This window comes from Pogona vitticeps, chromosome 4, assembly GCF_051106095.1.
Source record: "Pogona vitticeps strain Pit_001003342236 chromosome 4, PviZW2.1, whole genome shotgun sequence".
Taxonomy (NCBI): domain Eukaryota; kingdom Metazoa; phylum Chordata; class Lepidosauria; order Squamata; family Agamidae; genus Pogona; species Pogona vitticeps.
Genome location: NC_135786.1, coordinates 186,562,107 through 186,583,400, shown reverse-complemented (window position 1 = coordinate 186,583,400; position 21,294 = coordinate 186,562,107). Strand labels below are relative to the sequence as shown.

At 42.8% G+C, this 21,294-nt stretch overlaps 1 protein-coding gene across 1 annotated transcript in view; it reads right to left on the bottom strand.

Annotated features, from left to right (window-relative positions):
* Positions 1-311: 311 nt before the first annotated feature.
* Positions 312-21,294, bottom strand: part of LOC144589116 (uncharacterized) — a 231,996-nt gene continuing 211,013 nt past the window's right edge. The window contains exons 2-3 of the mRNA XM_078393083.1: positions 8,291-9,623; positions 312-443 (exon numbers count right to left, since the gene is read on the bottom strand). Coding sequence (XP_078249209.1) covers positions 312-443; positions 8,291-9,556 — 1,398 coding nt within the window. The 5' untranslated portion in view covers positions 9,557-9,623. The remainder of the gene's footprint in view (positions 444-8,290; positions 9,624-21,294) is intronic.

The following is a 21,294-nucleotide window of genomic DNA, read 5'->3' as shown; positions in this document are numbered from 1 at the left end:
CTCCACCCTTTGGACTCTTGACTGTGGAGTCCCTCAGGGGTCAATCATCTCCTCATTTCTATTTCATATCTATATGAGACCACTAGGGGAAGTCATCTGGAGACTCAGAGTGGCATGTCACCAATTTCCACCCTTCTGCAGTGGATGCCATCCCATCTCTTGAGCACTGCCTGACTGTGGTAGTGGAGTGGATGGGGGCCAACAGGTTGAGGCTGAACTCGGGCAAGAGGGAGGTCCTTTGGGCGGATGCCCTACCTGTCTGTGGATTGGGTGCCTCCCTCTCTTTTTTGGGGGGGGGGCTACTCTCTCTGCTAATGATGAAGTTCGTATCTTGGTGTGAGGATGAGAGTAACCCCAGGGATACTCTCCAGGGTGTACCGTCTGACTCCCATACCAACAGAGCCGAAGGAGAGACAGGGATCATTGAAAGAGGGTTGAAGCAACTGAAAAGAAGTACAGAAGCACTAGGGGGGGTGCTAATTTGGCGGGGAAAAGAGAGGATAGAAAAGAGGGGGGAGAAGGAGGGGGAGAACAGTGTGAAAGAGGAAAAGGGAGAGGTGTGTTGGGCTGAGGAGAATATTATAGAGAAAAGAGAAGACTTAGATTTGATACAAGAAGATCCCAGGACGGGGGAGTGGGTAGAGTTTTGAGCGCCCAGAGAATATGCTGAGAAAGAATGGAAAAGACAAGCCTATAGAAAACCACCATATTGGGGCGAGACAGAGGAAAGGAAAAGGAAGGAAGAATATAAAGCTTGGATAAGGAGGGAAGAACAAATCAAAGAACAGAGGAGATGTATGGCACCAACTGGGAGATCCTGTGAGCTCAGTCGTTTCAGACCCCCCTTCCCCGAGTCAGAACAGGGGGAAGAAAGTCTGGGAGCCGCAGGTGGGCTGGGTGTACCATCCACAACCATAGCCCTGGCAGACAATGTGCAAGACACCTTGGACACTGGGCAGAAATGGACACCTAGAGTTAAGAGTTCATCCCCTCTCTTGTTGCAAGGAGAGTTACCTGGTTTGATGGAAGTGAAGAAGTATGCCTTGTTGTTAAAAGTGGAACCAAATAATGTAAACATGTTTGAGACTAATAACTTGTTAGATAATAAACCTGTTTTGTTGGAAGATTTTGGGCTACCGTCGCCTCCTTTACAGACAAATGTATCGAAAGGAGTAAAGGACACTTAGGCATATTTATGGACCCAGAGTTATCCTCTTCACCTATGTCCATCTGAGGTGGATTGCCCAGATGCATCCCTGTGTTGACACCAGGCTCCTCACCATGTTGGTCAAGATTAGACTACTGTAACACTCTCTACGTGGGGCTCTTTATGAGGCTGTCACAGAAACTGCAACAGATCCAGAAAACAGCTGCCAGACTACTGAGTGGAGTGAATAAATAGCAACATATCACTCCAAGTCTGGCCACCTTACACTGGTTACCTGTCTGTTTCCATGCCACCTTCAAGGTAATGGTTTTAACCTATAAAGCCCTAAATGGTTTGGAACCTCCCTACCTGGTAGAAGGCCTACTTCCAACAAGATCTGCCTGTCCTACAGAACATCCCAAGCAGGCTGGCTGAGGATGCTAGCCGCAAGAGAGAATCAGAGGGAGAAGACAAGAAACCAGGCGTTCTCAGCAATTGCTCCTAAACAATGGAATGAACTCCACTCTGCAATTCGCTTGGCCCCTTCGTTGGCGACATTTGGAAACATACCTGCAAGCTCCGCTGGATCTAAGCCTACCTGTCCAATGTCCTGTGGGAGTCTGCTGACTTCATTACGGCTGAGCAAGGAGGTCATGTAGGCAGAAAAATGCATCAGCCAAATGCCTAGCTCTTTAACAGAGTTAATCTATGCATGTGTCAGTTGTTGCTAGGCAGAACGTGCTTGATGCCTTATTGGTTGTAATGTCATTCCTGTGTAACCTAAGTGGCCGGGCATTGCCAAGAAAGTTTTTCTTTTCCTGCAGGCACGACCAAGCATGCTTTGTTTTTGAATCTCCGACTTAAGTCTTCTTGTTTTTCTTCAGAGATCTCTCCCATTCACTGATGTTAGAGCTGGACTCTGACAATGTCCACCATCTCAAATGTTTTAAATGTCTTAATTTCTTTGAATGTTTTTAAATGTTTTACAGTGGTGCCTCTCTTTATGACAAAACCGCATTATGATGATCTTTTCGCAATTGCAATTGCAAAACAATGGTCTGAATTGGGTTTTTTCGCTTTGCAATGATTGGTTCCCTGCTTCGGGAACCAATTCTTCACAAAACGACGATTTTCCTCCAGCTGATTGGCGGTTTTAAAATGGCCGCCGGGTAAATAAAATGGCTCCCCGCTGTTTTCTGGGACGGATTCCTCACTGCACAGGCACAAAAAATGGCTGCCCTATGGAGGATCTTCGCTGGACTGTGAGTTTCCAGCCCATTAAAATGCATTAAACAGGTTTTTATGTGTTTCAATGGGCTTTTTATTTTCGCATTACAACATTTTCGTTCTACAGCGATTTCGCTGGAATGAATTACATCGTAATGTGAGGCACCACTGTATTTTGATGTGGTTTTATGAGTTTATTGCTTTGTATTTTATTATTTCTAAATTTTGTGATGTAAAATGTTATGTGGTGGTATTTATATGCTGCAAACCACCCAGAGTGGCCTTGGGCAGATGGGTAGTATAAACATTAATATTGATTGATTGATTGATTGATTGATTGATTGATTGATTGATTGATTGATTGATTGATTGATTGATTGATTGATTGATTAATTAATTAATTAAATCTGATAAACATCTGGATGAGCATCAGTATTGTTGTGCCACTGTATAGTGTTGATGAGAATCACTTGCTTTTGTAGTGCAGAACAAAGTGTGTGTCTTCATAGGCTTTCTCATGCTATCCTGTCACAAAAAGCATCATATCATCTTTGTTCATGCAACTGAGTGATGAAAATCATCACTATTACCTCTATTGCCGAAAATAGCCATGCTTAGGCCAAAGTATCAATTGAACAAAAGGGTTTGTTACTGCTTTATAACCTTAAATGCATTGCAACAGGGCTGCTAATTTGATGGAGAATGTAGCCCAAGGCCAAAAACATTCCCTGTGCCATTCTCCCCACTGTAATTTCCCCCCTAAAGCTGCTATTTGCTCCAAAGAGGGGGAAATACAGGAACTGGTACCATGACTGCCATTTTTAGAGCAAATAAGGCCTTGGAGGAATTTATTAGATAAGACAGTGCAGAAGAAATGCTACCTCCAAAACATTCTACTTCCTGAAATTAAATTAACATAAAGAGATACATCTAGTAAACTTAATCATAACAAAGAGATAAGTTACAGACCTAATAACTGATGTCATATATACACTTTAGCTCTTAGACTTTATATAACAATTTTTGAGCACACAAAGTATTTTGCATATATTCTTTCCATCCTTAGAACTGGACCTTGAAGTGTTTACTTTTAAATAATATTTGGCTATAATTGCAGTTCCAAGGTCTATTTATTTGGCTGCCCTTGAAACTGCTATTTTTTTTCAAAGTAACTAAATTCTCAACAGTGATTATATTTTTGTTTAGTTAAAATATTTCAATGCTCTCAGCCACAGGCTTTCGTGCAAACCCTGCTGTCCAACTCACTGTCATCTTGCTACCCATGACAGGGCACCAGGCATATAGCACAAGCCAGTGGTTACAACAGATGATGCTCCTTTCCCACCATTTTGTGAGGCCACACCTCACTATAAAAGCAATAGAAGGGTCTTCCAGATGGGATATTTGTTATTTAATTATCTTTATTTACCACTTCCTGTAATTTAAAAAGATACTCATCATCACTAGGATTCAGATCCTGACATGGAGGGTCTAGCACAAAAGATCCTCTGCTTCTGTGGAGGGAGAGCAGCCACCAAGATATTTTTAAATGGGAAGGTAGCAAGAGAGATGGTTTCTGTAGCCTCTCTAGTATTCTCTTTCCAGGAATCAATTGCTTGTTTTCTCCTCTGCTTTGGGACTGGCATTACACCAGTCCCTGCATGACTCCTTCCTTATTCCTCCTGCTACAGTGGACCCTTGACTTACAGACGGCTTGACTTACAGACTTTTTGAGTTACAGACTGTGACAAACCCAGACCTACTGGGATATGCCACAGTTTCACTAAGCTGCCACCAACCATTCCCTATAAGAAGTCACACAGACCAGGGATGGATTTTCAACAAATAAAAGAATAAGGTTTATTTAAAACAACACACAGGGAAAATAAAATGATCAGGTGAATAAGATATAGTAACGTGGCTTAGTCTCATTCATACATGCACACAGTTTAGTTCACACAGAACCCTTAACTTGAAGCACAGACCCTGAACCTATCAGTTCTGGCTAACCATACAGACACCTGAACCTATCAGGTTGGTACTGACTGACACACAGTAGTACCCTGTCTGACACACAGACTCCCACACCAGCTTCTTCTTCCCAGCTGCTGCTTCTTCTCCTAGCTTCTCCACACAAGCTCCACATATATATACAGTACAGCCCCTCCTCCTGATGTCCCGCCTTCCACTCCCCATAGGATGGAACTTTCCCTCCAAACCCATGACAGACAGGTAACATCAGTGCTGTATGTAACACCTCCCCTCTTTATAAGTTGTTTTGTAGGGGGAAAGCTAAGGTGCTTTTCTCCAAAAAACAACCTGGATAAAACACACAACAACAGTTATACATACAATATCATACTTACTTATACTTACATTCTAAGTTAACCATATCAATTAGGCATTTAAACATTTACCATATACATTACATCAAGTTACCTTTATTCATACAAACCAAATTCAAAAAAACCAGGTACATTTAACCTTTGGTCACCAACATATATACATAGTCCATGTTTCTTTCGCCGTCTTCATTCTTCAGGTCTTCTTGACAAGGCGTCAGCAACACAGTTCACTGACCCTCTGACCACCTTCACTTCAAAGTCATAGTCTTGCAGATTTAAAGCCCACCGCATAAGTTTACTATTGTGGGTTTTCATTGTCTTTAACCATTGCAGTGGTGAATGGTCAGTGCACAGAATAAAATGTCTTCCCCAGATGTAAGGCTTGGCCTTCTGGATCGCGTAGACTATGGCCAGGCACTCCTTTTCCACGGTTGCCAAATGTCTCTCACCTTTCTGGAGTTTCCTACTCAGGTAGGACACTGGATGCTGGTCACCATTCTCATCCTCCTGGCAAAGAACTGCTCCTACCCCGCTGTTAGACGCATCGGTGTAGATGATGAACTCCCGGTCGAAGTCTGGAGCACGCAGCACTGGATAGTTGATGAGCGCCTGCTTCAACCTCTGGAACGCCTCCTCACAGTCGCTGGTCCACGGGATGCGGTCATCAGCCTTCTTCCTCGTCAGATCGGTCAGCGGAGCCGCAATCTCGCTAAACCTCGGGATGAACTTTCTGTAGTAGCCCACCAACCCAAGAAATGATTTGACTTTTTTCTTGGTGTTGGGTCTGGGCCAATCACGAACAGCTTCCATTTTGGCCTCCAGGGGTTTTATCACTCCTCCCCCTACCATGTGACCCAAGTATTTTATTTCTGGGCTACCCAGCTGACACTTGCTCGCCTTTACTGTTAGCCCTGCTGCACTTAACCTCTGCAGCACTAACTCCAGGTGTTTCAGGTGATCTTCCCAGGTATTACTGAAGATCCCTATGTCGTCAATGTAGGCCACAGTAAAGTCACTGAGCCCTGCCAAGGTCTGGTCCATCAGCCTTTGGAATGTGGCTGGTGCATTTCTGAGACCAAAGCTCAGGACTCGAAACTCATAGAGACCAAAAGGGCTGCAAAAGGCGGTCTTTTCTTGATCCCTGGGATCAATTCTTAATTGCCAATATCCCTTTACCAGGTCCAATGATGAGATGAACCGACAACCCCCTATGGTTTCAATCAGGTTGTCTAGCCTGGGCATTGGGTAGGCATCAGGAGTGGTTACGCGGTTTAATTTCCTGTAATCTACACAAAACCTAATGCTCCCATCAGGCTTGTCCACTAGGACTATCGGAGAGGACCAAGGACTAGAAGAGGGGACGATTATGTTCTCCCTAAGCATCTCGTCCAGCTCCTTCCGCACCTTGTCCCTATAGGGTCCCGTTACTCGGTATGGGGATACTGCCTGCGGGGGTGCATCCCCTGTGTGGATCCGATGCATCACTCCCTTCACTATCCCCGGCTTGTTGGAAAACACCTGTTGATATTTAATGAGCAGCATTTTTAGTTCTTGCTGCTGGTCTTGGGTGAGTGCAGGACTGATCTTTACCTCCTCTGGGTTGTATTTTACTTCCCCTCTACCCTCCCAGAAGGGTAATTCAGCTTCCTCACTCTCAGCTGCTTTTATCGCAAATAAAACCCTCTGTTCCCCTCTGTAGTAGGGTTTTAGGGCATTCACATGAACCACCCTCCTTGCTTGGTTCTCCTCCTGCTCTATAAGGTAGTTCAGGTCTGACATCTTGGAAATGACCCTATATGGTCCTGCCCATTTGAGCTGCAGTTTGTTCTCTCTGCAGGGCCTAAGCCAAAGCACTTCCTCCCCTGGGTCAAAGTGCCTCTCTCTAGCTTTGTGGTCATACCATGTTTTCTTTCTGACCTTTTGAGCTTGCAGGGTCTCTGCTGCTAGCTCTAGGTTTCTCTTTAGGTCATTCATCAAGGTGTCTATGTATGTCACAACGTCTTGTGGGTCATCCTGGGTGATCTGCTCCCAATTTTGTTTGATCAAATCAAGGGGCCCTTTCACCCTTCTCCTAAATAAAAGTTCAAACGGACTGAACCCGGTACTGGCTTGTGGCACTGATCGATAAGCAAACAAAAGGGATTGCAGCTTCTGGTCCCAATTGTTTGGATTCTCTGCCAAGTAAGCCCTAATCATGCACATTAGAGTCCCATTGAACTTTTCCGTTAACCCATTACTTTCAGGGTGATAGGCAGTGGTTTCCTTGTGCTTAATTCCACAGATTTGCCATAACCGTTTCATGAGCTTCGATGTGAACGATGCGCCCAAATCTGTGATTATTTCTGAGGCAAATCCCATCCTGGACATATACCCCACCAAGGCATCTGCCACTGTGTTAGTTTCAATGTTAGTCAAGGGTATGGCTTCAGGGTACCTCGTGGCATGGTCCACAATGGTGAGAATGAACCTGTTCCCCCTCTTTGTGGCCTTGGGCAAAGGTCCCACAATATCCACCCCTATGCATTTGAACGGAGTGTCAATCACAGGCAAAGGGCACAACTTTGCTTTGGTCCTGTCACGGTTATTCCCCTGCCTTTGACACACATCACATTGTTTACAGAACTCTTTGATCTGCTTCCCTATGTCAGGCCAGTAAAAATTCTGTGTGATTCTCTGCTGTGTTTTGTTCACCCCTAAGTGCGCAGCAAACATGTCAGAGTGCCCCCTTTGTAAGATCATGGGGCGATACTTTTCAGGTACCACTAGCTGACTTCTGATCCCATCTCCCCCTTTTGAGATATTCCTCAGGGTCTCTCTATACAAAATCCCCTTTTTCTCTAGAAATCTCACTGGGGTTTCAGGTGTTAGCTGGGCGTCAGTCACCTGTTCAAAACACTTTTGGAGAGTGGCGTCTGCCTTTTGCTCTTGGCCAAATCGGCTGTCTGTGGTTAAGGTTTCCACCACAGCTTCTGAACTCCCCTCTGCTTCCGTCTCTGGCTCATCAGTACCCCCCTGAACTGTCCCCGTGGTGGCTTGTGAACGTGTAATCACTAGCACCCGTTTCACATGTTCAGCCAGGTCATTTCCCACGAGCACGGCTGCTGGCAGAGTCGATGAAATCGCTAGCCGCCAAACTCCCCTCCAGCCTTGAAAGTTCACAGGTACCTCCGCTACTGGCAGTGAGATCACCTGCCCCTCAATCCCTGCCACCTTCATGCTCTCATTTGGGATTATATATTCCCTAGGAATAATATCTGGATGGCACAGGGTCACCTGGGAACAAGTGTCCCTCAGCCCCCGATACTGATGGTCAAGTATTCCTACTTATTTATTTATTTATTTATTTGATTTTTACCCCGCCCCTCTAGACCATGTCTACTCGGGGCGGCTTACAAAATAAAACAAAACAGTATAAAAATATATAAAATCATAAAATTACATATTTCAATTTAAAACAATTAATTTAAAGAGAGGACTACCAAGATGGAATAGCCAAAAAAAAAAAAAAAGAGAGAGAGAGAGAGAAACAGTCCACCCCTGCTGTTTCAAACAACTGAGAATCTGTTCTCACCAGCAAGCAGCGCTTGACCTCCACAAGAGGACCATTTTCCTCAGCCTGATCAGCAGATGTAAGTGTTCCAGATTGAGTAGCCATGGCAACAGGCTCCCTCAGTGACAAGGGGCTTTGCTCTTTCTGGACACAGAACACAGCTTTTGGCTTGGTTCCACTTAAATCCTGAGGCACAATTCCTTTTAGCTGCTTTAATTTCTCACACTCTGAGATTAGATGGCCCTTTCCCTGACAGAAATAACATTTTCTGCTATATTTTAAGTCTTTCTCATCTTGTTTTGGTTTTCCCTCCAAAATCTGAGGTCTTGGTTTCATGTCTGAGGGCTTCCCTTCACCATGGGCCCCTCCCCCTTGCTGGCTTTTCCCTGGTCCCTGAGAGTACTTGCTGTAGGTTTCTTTAGGTTTCCCCATCGATTTCCCCTCACCCAAGGGCTTTCTTATTTGGGAAATAAAATCTGCGATCTCGGCTGCTTCTGCCACAGATTTCGGTTTCCTTTCCCTCACCTGGAATTTCAGTTCCCCATGCAGGACTGAATAGAACTGTTCCAGCGCTATCAAGTCTTTGAGCTGCTGAAAGGTCTCTGTCCCCTCCTGAGATAGCCATTTCTCTAGCAGCCTCACCAATTGGGCCCCCACTTGGGTAAAAGTCTGCTCTGGTTTCTTGGTGATTGACCTGAATCTTTGCCTCAGCTGTTCCGCATTTATCCCATGTCTGGCAAACACCAGTTTTTTAAACTCTGCAAAATCTTTCATCAGTTCCTGTGGCATCTCTGCATAGACTTCTGCAAGGCTGCCACTGATTAAAGATCGCATGATGGTCATCTTCTCAGTTTCCCTTACTGAGAAGTCCACAAACGCTCTTTCCACTAGGGAAAAGAACACCTCAGGACAATCTCCCTTGTGGTACACAGGGAATTTCTTCAGGTCAGCTTTAGACAATTGGCCTCCCTCAGAATCCCTATTGTTATTATTGTTCTGGTTCATCAGTTCCAATTTTCTTAACTCAAACGCCATTTTCTCTTTCTGCAATTCCCTCTCCATTTCCATTCTCTCTCTCTCTAATCTTTCTTCTCTCTCCCTTTCCTCCATTTCAAATTGCCTCATCCTCAGTTCATGCTGTTGGACTATGAGCAATTTTCTGAGTTCTGGGTTCTGTTCTCCCGTGCTGTCACCTTGCACTGAGCCAAATTCATCCTCAGAACCTTGGTCTACCTGGGGGTCTTTCACTTCACCCATTTCTGCCATTTGGCTTCGAGTCAAGGGCATAATCCCCCCCCCAGAACAGGCTGCTTTCAAAAGTCAAGCCTCAAAATAAAGCGACCACTTTTTTTTTCTCTTTTGCCTCAGAACCAGCTTTCTCTATAGATTGCTGCTGTCCTTCAGCACTAACTTGCAACAGTTGCGAGCTAGAGTCTACCCCCCTCTGCTAGGCCTCTCAGCAGACAAGCTAGCTCACTTCTACTTTACAGTTTTGCCTCAGCTTTTTCCCGCCAAAACAGGCTGCCTCAGAGCTCCCTAATCTAGCCCCCAATCTGAGGTTACACGTTCTTCTACTAGCTTACCCCCCCGTGAGGTAAGCCTAGAAGATTACCTACGCGCTCTCAGATTGTCCCTGACTAGACCCCCCTTGCTCTGGGCACACTTGCCAAGGCTTTGCTGGACCACTGGACAACTGGACCAGTCGTATCCCACACGCTGGACACCAATCAATGTGACAAACCCAGACCTACTGGGATATGCCACAGTTTCACTAAGCTGCCACCAACCATTCCCTATAAGAAGTCACACAGACCAGGGATGGATTTTCAACAAATAAAAGAATAAGGTTTATTTAAAACAACACACAGGGAAAATAAAATGATCAGGTGAATAAGATATAGTAACGTGGCTTAGTCTCATTCATACATGCACACAGTTTAGTTCACACAGAACCCTTAACTTGAAGCACAGACCCTGAACCTATCAGTTCTGGCTAACCATACAGACACCTGAACCTATCAGGTTGGTACTGACTGACACACAGTAGTACCCTGTCTGACACACAGACTCCCACACCAGCTTCTTCTTCCCAGCTGCTGCTTCTTCTCCTAGCTTCTCCACACAAGCTCCACATATATATACAGTACAGCCCCTCCTCCTGATGTCCCGCCTTCCACTCCCCATAGGATGGAACTTTCCCTCCAAACCCATGACAGACAGGTAACATCAGTGCTGTATGTAACACAGACTTCTCTGGCCGCAAAATTTAGGTTTGACTTGCAGCCTGAGAATTGACTTACAGATCAGAAAAAAACCAAAATGGAACAAAAATGGCCTGTTACGGGATTAATCGGTTTTCAATGCACTGTAGGTCAATGGAGACTTGACCTACAGACTTTTTGACTTGAGAACTGCCTTCCAATACGGATTAAGTTCTCAAGTGAAGACCCCACTGTAGTTTGTTGTTATTTTTCTAACTTCCTCTTTAGATTGGAAATGTGCCATACTGAAAAAACACTACCCTGTTTATAGGGTGCAGCAGGCAAGGCTGTTTTTTTTTTTAAGTGGGGTCAAGCTCTGGACCAGGAAGGGAAGCACAAAATAAGCAAAGGCGCGAGACAAGAAGATGCAAGAACTCAACAACGACAAACTTACCTATGTCTTTACATATCAGGATAAAGGGCATGTCATCAGGGTGGCAGGAGAAATCTCAGTAAGCCCTATGCTTGCGGGAAAACCTAAAGGAGTGCAAATACCCTATATGAGAAAGCTCTGAAATGTTAGAGTTGCACTACAAAAAGAACAACATTAATCCTCCATTAGGTTATCATTATAAATAATTGCATGTTGTCAAGTCAATCCAAACTTATAACAACACGTCCCATGGATTTCTCAAGTACAGAGGACTCAGATGTGGTTTAGCATGCCCTGGGATTGTGCAGATCACCACACAGGCAACACAATTATGTCCAGACAGCACCCCTCAAATTGGTAATATTCTAGATTTGTAATCTTCTTTCTTATAAGTATTTATTTATTTATTTATTTATTTGATTTATACCCCGCCTATCTGGTCCAAATATAAGATTTGCTACTGAATCAGGTCAAAAGTCTGCCCATCATTCTGTTTCCCACTCTGATGAACTAGACACTTATGCAAAGCCGAAAAGTACAATAGCACTCTCCCACTCATGATCCACAAAAAAAGTGTGATACCTCTGGTTCTAGAGGTAGCATGTGGCCATTGTGACTAGCAGCTAGTCATAGGATTATCCTCTATTAACTGATGAGTTTATTTTTGGTAAGCACACTTTTCTAAAACAAATGACATCATCAATCCCTCTAATGATGTAAGCGCACTTGCCATGCTAATAGCTTTGTAGGCAAAGCGGTCCACTGAAAAACAAGAACTTAAGTTACTTAAGAACCTTCCTTTCATAAAGACCTTTTGTCCTCCCTTCCTTAAATAACCAATTATGTCTTGTCACTGAGCTAAAGTCATAAATAACTCTAGCCGCCTAGAGTGGTCGAAATGACTAGATAGGCAGGGTAAAAATACAATAAATAAATAAATAAATAAATAAATAAATAAATAAATAAATAAATAAATAAATAAATTAGTATACACTTGCTTTGCACAAAATACACAGAGGAATGACTAAGCATGGATGATCCCTCAATAAGACTCTGGTGCAATTAGCCACCAGTAGTACCAGTCTGACTCCCATGAAGTCTCCAAATTTCTATGTGATTAAGCAAAACATATCTCACAGCCCCACCAGAAGCACCATTGCCCTATTGGCTTCCTTAGGGATTATGGGATTCATCGTCCAAATACATGCCATCTTCAAGCTTTTGAGTTCACCCAAGACCAATCCCGAGACGAAAAGTGTGAGGCGTGATGGTGGGACCAGTTGCCATCTCTACAGCAACATTGCTGAGTTGCTGAACCAATCATTTGTCTGATGCTCCTCAGAGGGCAACCTGTAGGAAATTCCCCATTGGTTTCAGTGATTTCATTGCACGACACAAGGTTTCTGCCTTGTACACCAGAACATAATGTTCCTTAAGAGTATTGCAGTGTGCATCTCTTGTTTTCAAGTTTTATCATTAACTAGGAAATGCAGCATATTTTTCAAGCTGTCTGCAACTGCACTGGAAAACCACATATTTTAGTTAAAGACTGAAAGTAAATTGAGGATATGGAATATCAATGGGAGGTAGTGCTCCAGCTGCTAGTGCAGCACTGTTAATTATACAATACTTTTATGGAGCAATTCAGTGGTAATTCTTACTGCTATTCCTCCTTAATAAGATCCATTGTGCACCATAAAATAGTAACTAGGACACAGTTTGTATTCCACATGCATCTCACATCTCTTTAGCTGCTTCTTCCATATCCATAATCTCATCATTATTACTATTACCCTCAGAAGACAGTTGACTTGCATTAATCAGACAGGCTGCTGTTCCCTTGCCAGATTTTTTTCTTCCAGTTTTATTGTGCTTTTGGACATTTTAATTAACTTGAAAAATTAATTACAAAATCCAGCCTTATTAATGCCCATCTCCACTCCTCAACTTCTATAATCCATTAGCACAATTTTATTAGCAGTGACCATTGGAAAGCTGGGTCACCAAAACTGGGCTTTAAGTAAAGATCACACAGAAACATCCTTAAGAGGAAAGGGGAGCTTTCGTCATGCTCCATCTACCGTTCAAGACAGGATCACTCCTAAACCTTCTTGCACTAGCAGATGGTGGTGTCATATGATATCTCTGTATAGGAAGAGGCAGTCATTAGTACCATCCTTGTGCCAGCATTTGCCAATACAAGGAGACAACTTGATTTAGGATAGCAGGGATGGAGTGAAACTATGTCAGAGCCAATCTCTCTCCTGTTAGTCCAAAATTTTGTGCGCATGAGGCAGGCACCCTCAGTTAGAATAGTCTCAGCATAACCAGCAAGGAGCCTTGGATAACTTTCATACCTGTCTCCCTTCCTGGGTGCACCTTCAGCCAAATCGTTACAGGAACATACATGCTATATCTACAGCCATTGTACAGTAGTTTGACATAGCTGTTGAAAGAGAACAAATACTTTGGCCAGGTCCCACTCGCGGTCTATACTACAGATAATAAAGTCTTTCCCAATCTCCAGTTTGCCAGTGCATAAACTGGAGATTGTCCTGTCCTCATTGTTTTTGGTGGGATTTGTGCTTGCATAAATATGCACCTCCTTGCTCAAGCTCTGGAAAATCCCCACTACTCATGCACTATTTAAGGAATGTAGCATGCACAGCAAAGGGACAACCAGATCTGAGCCTCTGGGAAATGGTAACTGAGAAACATTTTATTGTTTCTGGAAGTCCATTTACTGATAGATCAGAAGGGCGACCCAAATTCAGTTTAGAAAAGTCCTTAAACCTTGCTTTCACTAATGTGGGTCTTCTTGCTGCTGTTCTGGAAACATATGCTACTTCTTTCTGTGATGGGGTGGGCAGAATGGAGCCCTTCTCTTCCTTTCCATTCGCTTCATTACAGAGTACTTGGGTTCCCTTGGGCAAGACAAGATAGCCATTCAGCTGCAATACCAAATACGTTTTATTCTGTTACATTATGGAAGCTTTCACAGTCCTGGTGTAAAAAATGAATTGAGTCAAATTGTAATGCAGTGCTTTAAGAATAATGTTTTTAAATGAAGTTCCTTGTGATTTTTCTCCTTTATCAGGATTTTTGGTTGAAATAGGAAATGACACTTGGGCTTTGTACATGTACCTTGCCCACCAGTGAAGAAGATACCTCAACATCTGATCCCTCACATGATTGTCTGCCATTGTCCTGCTCTGCTAATCATCCAATGTAGGTGTGAGTATCAAAGGAAGTGTCCAAGGTGGTAGACTGATCCAGGGGCAAAAGTGAATATTCAGAGAAAGAGGGAGAGAGAGAAACAGCTGATCAACTAAGCGCTGAGACATACATACATACATACACACATACATACATACATACATACATACATACATGAATGAATGAATGAATGAATGAATGAATGAATGAATGAATGAATGAATGAATGAATGAATGAATGAATGAAAAGGGGAATACAGACAAGACCCTTTCACCCTGCTAGGGAGCCAGTTAGAAATGAGGTAGCTGAACAATAACAACAAATACAAAGTTAGTGGGAAGTCTGGCTTTAATGCAATTAGAACTCACAGTCTCCTAAACTTCATCGTCTTCATTCTCACTAAGCTAATTCTCTGTAACCTCCTTTGTCTTCCCAGTCCCTCAGAACTGCCAACTGACCAAATTCCCAACAACAACAACACAATTGCCCTTCCCCCAACTCTCCTTCCCAATTACCTAAACATTCTACACTCCGAGTAACCTCTTTTCTCTCCCAGTTTTTTCCTTCCTCTCTCTTCCCCATCACACACAAGCCCTAAATATGCTTTCTCACTAGCAAATACATGAAAACATTCACAGAACATGATAAATGCACAACAAGGAGTTCTAGAAGTTTACAAATTGTGTCACGACTGATTCATTAAAAACTTACCTCTTTCAGTTGCTGACTTCCTAACAATATTGCAATGTGCAAAACTAGCGCAGGTCTTTCTTACCAATTATAATTGTGTTTCCTAAGTTTTTGATACTTGATACACAGAAGGCTGGACACAGACTTAAGCAAGGCTGGTCTGGTCCTTAGTCTCAACAAGGCAGTTGCTGTAGGTGGTGGGGAGGCTGGAAGTGGCAAATGTGTTAACCTCCCCTGCTCCTCTTGAGAACTGCCTCTGCTCTAGCTGTCCAACATTCTTGACAGGTTGTGGCAGTTTCTGTCTCCTTTCTTTCGGAGGGCAGACAGAGAACATCTTTTCCCCTCCCTCCACCTGTAGGCAGAGGAGGAAACAGACACTTCCATTACTGTACCCTTTTCACTTTTATGTAGTTGGACACCAAGAGTTATTGGCTGCCAGGCAGGTGAAGAACATGGATATACTGTGTGGTGAACAGGTGCACCTCTTCTGAGGGGCTGAGTATCACAAACAATAGTTCTCTGTTGTTCAGCAGAAGAAAACTAGAAATCAGTAGTCAACCAAACTGAGGAGCATTTTTAAAGAACTACTTACACTATCTCTCCACCACACAGTTATTGTGGTTGTGTTAATAGTAAGGAACCTAGCTTTAGTCTGCTTAGCCTCTGTTTAGGCAACCAGGAAGGGTGGTCTTCACCACTGTCCACACCCACACAATCACCTAAGAATCAAGGCTGATAGACATTCAGAATCTCCTCCTCCATATGGTGGCCAGTTGACGCAGAGGCTTGAATTATCTCTCTGTAGTGATTTTTCTGGTAGGAATGGGACATTATGTGTTTACATGAAAGAAATTAAACATATCAAAAAGGCTCTTTTCTAATTTCTATGTTCTTTTGTTGATTCTTGAAACAGTGTCTCTAAAACAAAAATTATTCATCTCGACAAGAGTACATTAAAGTTCAGTGTTCTTTTGTGTTTCCCTCTTTCATTTTATCCTTTCCTTCACCAGTTGTCCATCAAATGGCCTAAGAAATTTTTCTTCCAGTAGCACTGTGATGTCAGGAATCAATCAGAAATCAGAATGTCCAGAAGAAGGAAACAGGAATTTTGAATCAGCAAAAGTTGGTAAGAAAGACTTGCCTAAATTGGTTTGAAACCTGTGAGGATGGAGTGTTTGCTTCAATGTCCTTCCTTGTGAGTGGGATTACTATGTGCTGCTGAGCTCCCCCATCTTGGATGGTGCTGCCTGCTGTTGCTGCTACCTGTCAGGACTAGAAGAAGAAGAGAAAATGCTCCACAAGACACCATTTGGGGCTCATGAAGTACATGCAGTAACCTGGTGCCCTCCAGAGGCTTTGGATAACAATTGATCAGAGAATTAAAATCCAGAACATTTAGAGAGTACATGGTTAACAACCTCAAATTACAGTAGTGGAAACACAGCAACACAAAGCTTTGTATATGTCTTTAAATTACAATATTAATACTCTGAAAAGATATAAATATGCAGTCCCCATACTCATATAAACATGCATGACATGATACATTGTATCAGATAAGGTGACGATACCTATGACATCATAAATGAAATTCTTCACAGCTGTTCCCACTCTAAACTGTGCTGGCTAAGAAGAGAGACACTGGACTACAGGAACATCCCCAGTGTTTAGTTCCAATGCAGAGAAGGGATCATATGTAGAGCACAAGCTGTGCAAGCAAAAGTTTCTAGGTTCAGTGTATGGGGCTGATATCTCTAGGATCAGGTAGCAAATGATGGTCTTGAGCTGGAAGGCATGCAGGGCCCAAAGATTTGTGGTAACACAGGGACAAAGGTAAGGTCTTCCTTACACCTGAAAGTTGTGGATGCACAGAATGGTTTTCATAGACTTGGGCAAAATGCGGCCCTCCAGATGTTCCTGAACTGCAACTCCCAGCAATCCTCACTATTGGCTGTGTAGGCTAGGATTGCTGGGAGTTGCAGTTCAGCAACATCTGGAGGGCCGCATTTTGCCCAGGTCTGTATAGGTGCTGTAGGTGCAATTGGTTGACACATTTACAGCATCTCTGTGATCTGAAATCCTCATAAGGAAGGGCTGTCAATCACAGAAATGCTACAACTTATGCCTCTGTCTCCAGCATCCTTTAAGCCCTACATAAGTTAAAGCTGAATGTCTGAATAGGGCTATATTATTCACATGAACACAGATGCACCTAGATCTTCCACAGCAATACAGGGAGGTTGCAAGTGACAGGCAAAAGGCTGGAGCACATGTCCTGTCCTGTACTCTCATGAGCACATGAATAAATTGTGTTAACGATCATTGAAATTAGTTGGTGCAACCAATACTATGTCACTTCTGTTTGAAACACTTGCACTCTGAATACAAGATAGTGTTTTGATACATGATATAACTTAAATAGATCATAAATCTATACAGAGGGTTCTAGGACAGGACATCCAAAGCCAAAAAATGAAAAGAACTTGAGCTGAGAATGGTGCCTCGGTGACAATGAGATTCTGAATGCTGTAGACTGCTCCTTACCCACACGCTATTTGAGCCCAGCAGATCTTACCTGGTATTAGGGCCTGTTTTTTCCATTCACCAAAATGAAAAAGTTCCCCACCAGAAAATCTGATATTCTAGACTTAGTGCATGCAATGCCTTGATTGCATCTATGCAATATTAAGAGGTCCAGTTTAGCACAGAAACTCACATCTAATACTAGTATGGAAAAATTCTCTATACTATAAGGTAAATTCTAGAGATTTGCCTGCAGTAGAAAACCCTAGGCGAGAACTATCAGTTCTCTTGCTTCTAAACATTTAATGCAGATTGGCAAGACAGTGTTCTGTGGATCACAGTGGATTTTTAGGAGGTGGTATTGTATGAGTGACCAACATATGTTTGTGTATGTGCATGCGCACATGCGAATGTGTATATATATGTATAACTGGAGCAGAAAGCTTTCTACGGCCGTTTAAAGTTACACATCCTATTGCAACCTGGAGAGAAGCCACTGAATAATTTAATAATCTCAGGCTGTTCAAAAAAAGAAGAAACTCATTGCCTGGGTCCATGGGACTTGGATGAAGTTGTGTGGGTGGAAGTATATATTTATTCACTATGGACTTTGATAAATTATTTACCAGTTCAACTGCCATTAACAAGATCTCTGAGTGGCAAGGTCTCTGCTGGAACGAAATTTAATCGCTCCCTTCATTATTTACACAGGTGAGATCCTCACCTTTTAATATAGAAATCTGGTATTGGGTTCCCTAAAGTCACCTGAATAATTGGAACACCCCAGGCTACCAATTTAATTCAGTTTCTTCCAAGGTACAACTCTGGGCCCAATCATACTTGCCTAGCATTGAGTAAGAGAGAAAGAGAAAAAGACAGACAGAGAGAGAGAGAGAGAGAGAGAGAGAGAGAGAGAGAGAACGCTCATGTGCGTAAAGAACCATAAGATCAGAATCTCATTTTTGCATAATTTGGTTTATACTGCAGGGAAAGATAAATCTGCTGGAAAGATTTAAAATGTGGTATTAAGAATTTCTAATTGTCCAGAAGTCCAGAACCTGATAAAGCAAATAACTTGAATTCACCACCACATGTTGTGGTTAGTAATGGCCAAAAGCTTGGATGGCATTGATAGAGGACTGGATAAATACATTCAGGAAAAAAAACTATCAGTAATTATTCAATAATTAAGCTGTTATTAATAACAGTTAATAATTATGATGGGCATGTGCTATGACTAATCAAGCAGGATGTGTGTGTACAGGAGACTTTACATGGAAATTCAGCGAGAATTGTCCCAGTGACCCAATTACCGTAAGAATGGCAATGAAGTTAAGATATAGAGCATACATGAATGTATTTATGGAGATGCTTTTTCTTTACTAAGTACACTTAATGTCCAGATCTCATAAGATTTTTCTAGAACCAGTTTGATGAAGTTGGAGGGCAGAAGGGGCAATGTTCCAAAAATACCAGCTAAGCATTATTTTCTGGGACAAAACCAGTTAAACTAAGAAATCAAACTAGCCTTTAAGTGAAAAGCATACCTCCTGAGACAAGCATGGATTGTGTCTACATTAATGGGACTTCCTGAAATATGTGCGCTTGGTAAAGCTCATATATACCTTTCAGTGACCAATCATAAGTTAGTCACGCCAATGACCAAGTAAGTAATACTGAGGTGAGGAAAAAAAATGCTCTGACAAATGAACATCTCCCCCCATTTGAGGACATGCTACTTCTAAATACATGCTAAGAAGATTGTGTAATTTGACCCTAGGACTTCCGGTCTCAGAAAAGCAGGAAGTGGACTATTATTCTTGAAACATTCAGAAAGAGCAATGTGTTCTTGCAGCGGTCACTTTTTTGACTAAAATTCTCAGAATCTCTCAACCACTCTCCATGCTGGCTCGGCCATTCTGAGAGTTGTAGGCCCCCAGAAATCAGTATCTAAAGCTCTGGTTGTGCATGCAATCCTCTGCAAATTCATCTCACTTACGCTCCATTGAAAGGAACTACATTCACTCCCATTAGTTTCAGTGTAACTTGCAAAGAATTTCCCTGTGGGTGGTGTCTTTTCTGTACAAGTGTTTCCTCAGAAGAATGGCTCGGGACATGAAAGATGAATGGAGATGCCTGTGTGCATAACTGTCCTTAAAAAAATCTGGATAGTCGGACTCTGACAGCTGCCCTGGCAATAGTATGTTGGGTTGTCATGTTCTCTTGATGTCAAAATTCTAGGTAGAAATGAAAGCTGACATGATCAGAATTAGGATTTTTTAAAAAAACAATGGAGGAGAAAGAAAGTAGGCCTTACACACACAGGTGCCTGTGTAACATTATCCTGTGGGTCCTTTTCACACAGAAAGAACCCCCCCCCCATCTGAGGGGGCAACCGGGAGTTCAGAAGTAACCGGGAGTGCTTCACCCTTACCTTACCTGCCACTTCCCTGCTCCAAAGATACTACATGCTCCACAACCAGGTTTCCACACACACACACACACCTTTCTTTCAAAACATGTTTGTCTGCCTCTGGAAACCCATAGGAGAGGCTCTGGGGAAAGGAAATGGCAGGAAGGAACACCCCTGTCCTTCCATGCCTCCAGTGGCTCCCAAATGTTCCTACATAAGCGACAGTCTCTGTGTAGAAAGGCCAATTGTGTATATGCTGGCCTCTCTCAACCTGATAGCTTTCGAATACGTTGGTCTAGAACTCCCATAGTGCCCAGGCAGCAGTAAACTGACACACCAGAAGGGCAGCAGGTTGAAGGAAGGCGTGACATATCTTATTCTACATAATGAAGTCCTGTTGTTTAGGACTTTAGTAATAACTAAAGTACTTTAGTAATAACTAAAGTAGGCCCACAGAATTTCAGCTAATATCTAGTCTGATTGACACTTAATCTTGAGTTTATACTTCATTTTAAAAGGCAGTAGTATTTGTAGGGTCTGTTCTTTGCCTGCTGTAAACAGCCCACTAGGCACTCAGCCATGTTAAAGCTCCAGCCGAAATAATACACTTTGTAAACATGATCAGTTTTTCTTTAAACAGTCCTGGTTAGGCACTGTGTGTGACAGAGCAGTCTGATAGAATATCTAAAAATCAGCAAGGATTTCTCCAGATAATCAGTGAATGCCTGCCTCAAGCCACATTGTAAAATCTTTCTCCAGTTGCTCTACAGGAACTCCAGCAGAGAAGCTGTGTTGGGATGTGACTGTATTGCAGTTATTTTCTGTGGTTTGTGCCAAACTTGGCATAGTTAAATTCTATGTATTCACCAATTACACAATGTGCAGCTAATCGCAAGTATATCTGGTCTTTTTTCATGAGCATTGCTTTTTGATTCAGCCAGCAGAAGCTAGTATTGTATGTGTGTGCATGCATATTTGTGTGCCTGCATGCCTCTCTCTCTCTCTCTCTCTCTCTCTCTCTCTCTCTCTCTCTCTCTCTCTCTCTCTGTGTGTGTGTGTGTGTGTGTGTGTGTGTGTGTGTGTGTGTGTGTGTGTGTGTGTGTGTGTGTGTGCGCGTGTGCGTGTGTGTGTGTGTTTGTAGTGATTTCACTCATATAGCTTTTTGGGAAGTGTCTGGCATAGGCAGTGGTGGGTGTTTCCTAGGGAGGGTGACGCGGCCTGTGGGCATTTAAAAATGTTTTCCAATGTTTTCCAAGTGACATAGTGCTGAACTGATATAATGACTTGTAAAATTGCAGTGTAGATTTGATGCAGCACTGTATTGAAAAAATTAAGAATTCAGAGAACAGACAGGAGACACTCACTTGAAAGGGATGTTCCCACTGTACTGACCTGACATGCCATACCCACACTCTGAAGTGTATGCCAGTACAACAGGACTGTCTCTTCATGTGAGCTACTTTTGTCTCTCTTCTATATTTTATTACTCTTTTGCAGTACAGTGTCATGTCAGAAAAGCACTGCAGTATCACAGGTTGTTATATTAGT